Source organism: Solanum stenotomum, chromosome 7 (assembly GCF_019186545.1).
Source record: "Solanum stenotomum isolate F172 chromosome 7, ASM1918654v1, whole genome shotgun sequence".
Lineage (NCBI taxonomy): Eukaryota > Viridiplantae > Streptophyta > Magnoliopsida > Solanales > Solanaceae > Solanum > Solanum stenotomum.
Genome location: NC_064288.1, coordinates 28,320,813 through 28,328,269, shown reverse-complemented (window position 1 = coordinate 28,328,269; position 7,457 = coordinate 28,320,813). Strand labels below are relative to the sequence as shown.

General features: G+C 41.8%; 1 protein-coding gene across 1 annotated transcript; it reads right to left on the bottom strand.

Moving 5' to 3' along the window:
- Positions 1-1,431: 1,431 nt before the first annotated feature.
- LOC125869784 (uncharacterized) lies at positions 1,432-5,171 on the bottom strand. The gene is made up of 10 exons (XM_049550222.1): positions 4,988-5,171; positions 4,449-4,576; positions 4,303-4,377; positions 3,162-3,827; positions 2,886-3,029; positions 2,644-2,747; positions 2,511-2,592; positions 2,133-2,339; positions 1,902-2,040; positions 1,432-1,613 (listed from the first exon to the last, which is right to left on the bottom strand). The coding sequence occupies exons 1-10, from the start codon at positions 5,169-5,171 to the stop codon at positions 1,432-1,434; spliced, it is 1,911 nt and encodes a 636-aa protein (XP_049406179.1).
- Positions 5,172-7,457: the final 2,286 nt, after the last annotated feature.

Below are 7,457 nucleotides of genomic sequence, written 5' to 3'. Positions count from 1 at the left end.
ATTTTAACACCAAGTGGACTCTACGGGAGCTAGCACGGGCCGTGGTAAGTATGGTCCGTGAAGCCCCTCATGGATCTCAGGTAGAATCAATATGCAACAGGGACCACAAAACTTTTGACAAAGTAATGTTCACGTACGGCTTCACGGCCCGTGGAGTGCACCACGAAGCGTGATACTGCCCGTGAACTTAATCTGAGTGGTGGCTTGACTTCAAGTGTGGTCCACGATTGGTTTAACGGCCCGTGATGGATTCCACAGTCCGTAAAACCTATCGTGGTCTTACACTTGGTCAGTGTTACAGTCGTTTCCTTCTCTCATTCACTAAAATCCAATGTTTTCAGTACCGACACCCATTTTATGCCAATCTACAACCTTCCTATAACATAAGAATCAACCTACTTCGTAATCAACTTAATTAACTACAACAAAATTCACAAAAAACTTGGGCACCAACAAATTCAACCCCCCCCCCCCAAGTATCATACATCCATACAAGAATAACTAGAACAAATAAGAAAATATAGCCACCGCCTAATTTGATTTAACCCACACAATGCAGTATCAATTTAGAACAAAACTAGTGTACTAATTTTGATTAATGTTAAGCAAAACAAACCTATTTTATACAAGATCAAATTTGCAACACATTAAGAATTTTTTTACGTGAAAATAATGAGGGTATTTGTTCAAATAGAGGAAGATAAACTTGATTAGGATCAGTTGATCAACTTTCGAACTTAGGGTTATGATTCTCGGGTGGATTTAGGATAGATTGATGATGGAACTCGTTTCTAACTGTTACAGGAAGAACAAAGGAGAGAAAAAATTGACCTTTGGTGCTTTATGAACTGATATACATTTAATCTCAATTTGGGTCATGCGCAGGTCGGGTCGGATACGGGTGGTACTAGGTAATAAATTGCGGCCCGTGAAGGGCTTCACAGTCCGTGAACCTTTCCGTGATTATCACTTAGGAGACTTACCTGAGGTAGGCCACGGACTACGAAGATGCCCGTGAAGGGCACCATGGTCCGTGAACCTTTCCGTAACCTTGGCTCAGAAACTATAATTCATACTTGAGGTTCACGAGAGGCTAAACGGTTTGTACAAGCTCTGACAGACCGTGAACCCTTCCATGAACCCTTTTTTGTGCAATTTCCAGTAGCTTCCTTAGGTTGATCATCAAGTAGATGGATCATGAAAGTGCCCGTGAAGGGCACCAAGGTCCGTGAGACTGTCCGTGAAGTTCAGTCTGCAGTAGTTACTGCATTTTCCCACCTATTCTCTCATGCACACATCAGCAAATAGTGACTCTATAAAAACAAAGAAAAATAAGGAAAAAGATAAAATATCTAGTACAATTACATCTTGGGTTGCCTCCCAAGCAGCGCACAATTTAACATCGTGGCGTGACGCAAGTCACTTAATTACTCAGACTTCATCAAGTTTACATTCCTCTACAATCTTCACATCCTCAGGAACACCCAAATATGCCTTGATTCGCTGGACATTAGCTTTGAACCTCTCACCCTTATCATTTTCCAGCTCAATAGCACCAGATTGAAAAACATGTGTGACCTTAAAAGGTCCAGACCATTTACATCTCAGCTTTCCTGGAAACAAACAAAGTTTGGAGTTAAAGAGTAACACCAAGTCACCAGGAGTGAAGCTTCTTTTCTCAATATGCTTGTCATGATATAGCTTCATCCTCTCCTTATACAGTACATACCTCTCATAGGCTCTCAGACGGAACTCATCCATCTCATTGATCTAATCCAGCCTCAAGTTTGCAGTTTCGCTCCAACTGAGGTTTAGCTTCTTGAACGCCCAGAGTGCTTTATGCTCAAGATCAACCTTCAAATGACATGCCTTTCCAAACACCAATTGTTACGGAGACATACCAATAGGTGTCTTGAAAGCTGTCTGATATGCCCATAGAGCATCATCTAGCTTTCGTGCCCAATCTGTCCTGTTGGCATTTACTGTCTTTGCCAAGATTGCCTTGATTTCCCTATTGGAAACCTCTACTTGTCCATTGGTCTATGGGTGATAAGGTGTAGAAACCTTGTGTTATTTAAGCCCATTCTTGGTCAGAAGAGCATGGAACACCTTGTTGCAGAAATGAGAACCACCATCCTGATAATGTCTCTGGGTGTGCCAAACCTTGAGAAAATATTCTTCTTTAGGAATCTAGCTACACTCTTGCCATCATTCTCAGGTAATGCAATGGCCTCAACCCATTTGGAAACATAGTCCACTACAACTAATATATAGTTCTGTCCATAGCAACTCACAAATGGGCCCATGAAATCAATGCCCCACACATCAAACAACTCCACCTGTAAAATGGGTGTCATGGGTAACTCATGGCACCTAGAGATGGCTCATTGCCGCTGGCACACATCACAGCTCCTTACTTGGTCCACTGCATCTTAATGAATTATGGGCCAGTAGTAACCACACTGAAGTATCTTGTGGGCTGTTCGAGCACCTCCATGATGACTACCTACTGGAGATGAGTGATAGGCCTCCAAAATGTGCAGCATCTCAGCTTCAGGAATGCACCGCCTGATGATGTTATCAGCGCGAATCCTATACAATTATGGTTTGTCCTAGATATACTTACCTACATCATGCACGAACCTCTTTCTTTGCTGAAATGGTAGTCCTTCAGGCATTACATCACTAACAAGAAAATTAGCATAATCAGCAAACCAAGGGATAAGGTCAAGAGTTACAGCTAATACCTGCTCATCCGGGAATGTATCATCTATTTCAAGATCTAGCTCTTCCTTCTTTGCAGCCTCCAACCTAGACAGGTGATCAGCTACTTGGTTCTCACATCCTCTCCTATCTTTCACTTCAAAGTCAAACTCTTAGAGAACCAGCACCCATCGGATCAGCCTCGGCTTGGCATCTTTCTTTGCCATGAGGTATCTCAGAGCAGCATGGTTTCTATGAATTATCACCTTAGTGCCCAGCAAGTATGCTCTGAACTTTTCAAACGCATACACCACAACCAATAGTTCCTGCTCAGTGACTGTGTAGTTTCGTTGTGCCCCATTCAGCGACTTACTAGAATAGTAAATCGGATGAAACATCTTGTTGTGCTTCTACCCCAACACAACTCCTAAAGCAATCCCACTAGCATCTCACATTACCTCAAATGGATCCGCCCAGTCTGGGCCAGTGATCACTGGTACTGAAATCAGGTTTTCCTTTGGGCACTCAAATGTTTTGAGACATGCCTCATCAAAGACAAATTTCACCTCCTTCTCCAAAATCTTACACATGGGGTGTGCAATTTTGGAGAAGTCCTTGATGAAACGCCTATAGAACCTGGCGTGGCCTAGAAAGGTTCTAATACCCTTCACACAAATTAGCGGAGGTAACTTTTCAATCACCTCGATCTCTACCTTATCGACCTCTATCCCCTTCTGTGATACTTTGTTTCCCAGGACCATGCCCTTCTTTCCCATGAAATGGCACTTCTCCCAATTCAACACTAGGTTGGCCTCCTCACATCTCTGTAAAGCCCTGCAAAGATTGAACAAATAGTCATCAAAAGTATCACCTACTACAGAGAAATCATCCATAAATACCTCTAGAGTATCCTCAACCATGTCTGAGAAGATGGACATCATACACCTTTGGAATGTTGTTGGTGCATTACATAATACAAATGGCATGCGTTTAAACACAAAGATGCCATAAGGACATGTGAAAGTGGTTTTTTCCTGATCTTCAGGAGCAATTGATATCTGATTGTAGCCAAAATATCCATCTAAGAAACAGTACCACCCTTTACCTGCCAACCTATCAAGCATCTAGTCCATGAAAGGCATGGGGAAGTGATCCATCAAAGTCCACTTGTTCAACTTCTTGTAGTCCATACACACTCGCCATCCAATGACTGGTCTCTGTAGGACTAACTCATTTTTAGCATTTGCCACCATAGTCATACCGCCCTTTTTGGGCACACATTGCACTGGACTAACCTAGTGACTATCCGAAATGGGATAGACTACCCCAGCATCTAACCACTTGATTATCTCTTTCTTAACCACCTCTTGCATAGGTGGGTTTAGCCTTGGCTAGTGTTCAATGCTTGGGATGCAATCCTCCTTAAGATGAATTTTGTGGGTGCATATACCCAGAGGTATTCCAATTATATCAGCAATGGTCCACCCAATGGCCCTTTTGTACCTTTTCAACACCTTGATCACCTCCTTCACCTCCTCTTCATTTAAATTTGCAGCCAAGATCACAGGTAAAGTGTTATTAGTACCCAAAAATACATACCTGAGGTGACTGGGTAACTATTTCAGTTCCAGCACCAGTGTCTCCTCGATGGATGGTTTCGCTGGAGGGCTTGGCCTGTTTTTCAATTCCAGGTCCAATTTCTTTAGAGCATATGAGTGTGCTCCCATACCATGCAAAGCATTCACAGTCTCTACATAATCTGACCTGAAATCAGCTTCGAAGTTCATCAGCACTGCAGCTAATGTTTCAACAGCCATCCTCTCTTCAATGGGTACTCTCATTTCTTCATCAGTAACCACCTCTATTGCAGATACTATATTCATATTTTGTGGTTGTTTCATTGACCTGCAAATATTGAACTTTACCTCATCCGTGTTGAGTCTGAACTTCAACTCTCATCTCTCAACATCCACCAAAGCTCTTTCTATGGCCAAAAAGGGTCTTCCCAAAATGATGGAAACCTCAAAGTCCACTTCGCAATCCAAGATCATGAAATTAGCTGGAAAGATGAAGGTGTCCACCTTTACAAGTACATCACATAAGATTCCCACAAGCCACTTTACTAACTTATCAACCATCATCGATCACATTGTTGTGGGTTTTGGAACTCCCGATCCTAATTTGTTATAGATGGGTAATGGCATCAAGTTGTTGTTGTCTCCTAGATCACGCAAAGCTTTTGCAAACTTGATTGACCTAATTGTTCATAGGATAGTGAATGCACCTGGATCTTCCTTCTTCTGAACCAGTGATCTAGTAGCTATGGAGCTGCAATGATGAATATCCATAGAGAAATCAATACTTACAAATCTGTTCTTGGTAACCAAGTCTTTCATGAACTTGGCATATCCTGGCATCTGCTCCAAGGCTTCCACCAGTGGTATGTTTACTGAAAGTTGTTTCAGCATGGTGATGAACTTTGTAAACTTCCCATCTTCAGCTTTCTTTTAGAGCCTTTGAGGGAAAGAAGGAGGTGGTCTGGGAATCTGCTATAAAGGCATGTTTTCCTCGACCTCTTTCTCTTTTCCTCCACAGGTTGTGCTTTAGGTTGAGCATCCTCCAAATAATCTACCTATATAATTTCATCCTCCTCTCTGCCAGCTTTCTCCAAGACTTGTTTATATTTGGTACCTACAGAAATAGAGTCAGTAAGAACTTTACCACTCTTGGTGGCAATGGTCACGCAATGCCCGTCCTTCTTAGGATTTTGGATGGTGTCACTTGGTAGTGACCCATTCTTCCTCTGATTTAGTGAGGCTGAGAGTTGCCCCAATTGTTGCTCAATTTGTTTAATAGAGGTGGTGTGAGAGTCCACCAACTGACTCATGCTCGAGAAATCACCTCTCACTTCTTTTACCCCTGCATCAGTTGATTCAACTTTCTAGAGTACCTTAGCCATCATGTCTTCTAACTTAGACCCGCTGGAACTACCACTTGCCCGATCTCTATTACCTGGGGTACATAAACACCACTGCGATCATTCTTATACCCATCTCTTTTCTGCCAGTTTCCCTAATCTCTATTTGTTGGCCTATCATACTGACCATCCCTAGCGTATTTCTAACATGCGTTTCCAGAATTGTAACCCTGATTTCCAGAGTTATAATTCTGAAAACCTCTTTGGCTCCCCAAGTAGTTAGCTTCCTCATCAAGGTCAATATCCTGATCCTCATACTTGTTTTGTTGTCCCATAGCATTTACCTTTTCATACTTGGCTATGATGTGCTTTATGAGCAAATATCTTTGTGTCCACATATGTGCATGTCTTGGTCCCTTTCTTCTTCTCTCTTCCTCTGTTCAGCTGAATGCTCAAATGTATAACCAAGCTCTCCTACCTTTGCATCTCTAGTGTACCAAGCCCTGTTGTTCTTTGACACTTTATCTAACAGTTGCATGCTCTCTGAGAATGGCTTTCTCGTGAATGAACCTCCACAACTTGCATCAACAACAGGTTTGGTAACATAGTTTAAAGATCTATAGAAAGCTTGTTTCAGATGCCTCTCAGTAAGATCATGGTTAGGACATTTCATCAGCTTTTGGATGAATCTCCACCAAGTGTCATGCATTGCTTCTCCTTGTAGCTGCTTGTGTGTACTTAACTGGTCCTTCATCTGCAGCTCTTTTGATTCTGGGAAGAATCGTTCCAGGAAAGCTTTCTTTAGCTCAGTCCATGTTCTGATAAAGTCGTCTGGCATCTCATTCAACCAGTTAGTTGCCTCTCCAGTAAGAGACAGTGGAAACAACATCAATCTCATCGTTGTTTGGCTCACTCCAGGAAACTCTTATGACTTATAGATTCCCACAAATTTCATCAGATGATGATTCACATCCTCACCAGCTGCACCCCTAAACATACCTTTTAGGTTCAACAATTGAATCATAGTGTTGGTGATTGTGAACTTAACACCTGGAGGTAGTGCAGGTAACACTGCAGCTCCAGTGGCTCCAGCTCCATCCAAGTCATCATCATCTTCTTCATACATCATGTGAGCTGGATGTTGAGCTCTACCCCTTGGATCTATTGGTTGGCGTTGGGGAGGGATTAATCCTTCCACCCCTCTGTTATCATCTACTGCCCTAGGCTAATTGATTCCAGCATTTTGTTGGATACCTTGCCTAGGTTGATTGATTTTAGCAGTTTGTTGGACATTCCTTGCAGCATCAATTTCAGCTTCTAAGCCTATTCTGTGCCTCTGAGCCTCTAGTTCTTGTGCATTAACCATTTTTCGAATAGTTCTCTGAAATTCAGGGTCGTAAGGAAGCAATAGGGCTCCTTTACTTCTAGTATTGGGCATACACAAGTGAACTTACCTGAAAGAGACACAAACACAGAACAAAATGTAAAAATAGGAAATATAACTACAAATTGAATAAAAGCTAGTAAAACACTAACGGTCGATGTCAATTTACAAAACTCAACTAGAGTTGAGGTCGATCCCACAAAGAATTTCTTTACAGATAAGGTTTCACTGTCGCATTTATTCAAATGTTGTTATTATCTCCTAAACATAAACAATGGAAAGTAAATTGGGTTTGGTTGAATTGTTATGATTACCAAACTTGCAGTCAAAATCCAGATTCACGACTAACAGACTATTTTGTTGTAAGGTTGATTTAGTTAATTAAGAGAAACCAAGATTGTGTTCACCATAACATTAGTTCTAGTGTTCTTCCGTAATTGAGCGTCAAGCAAA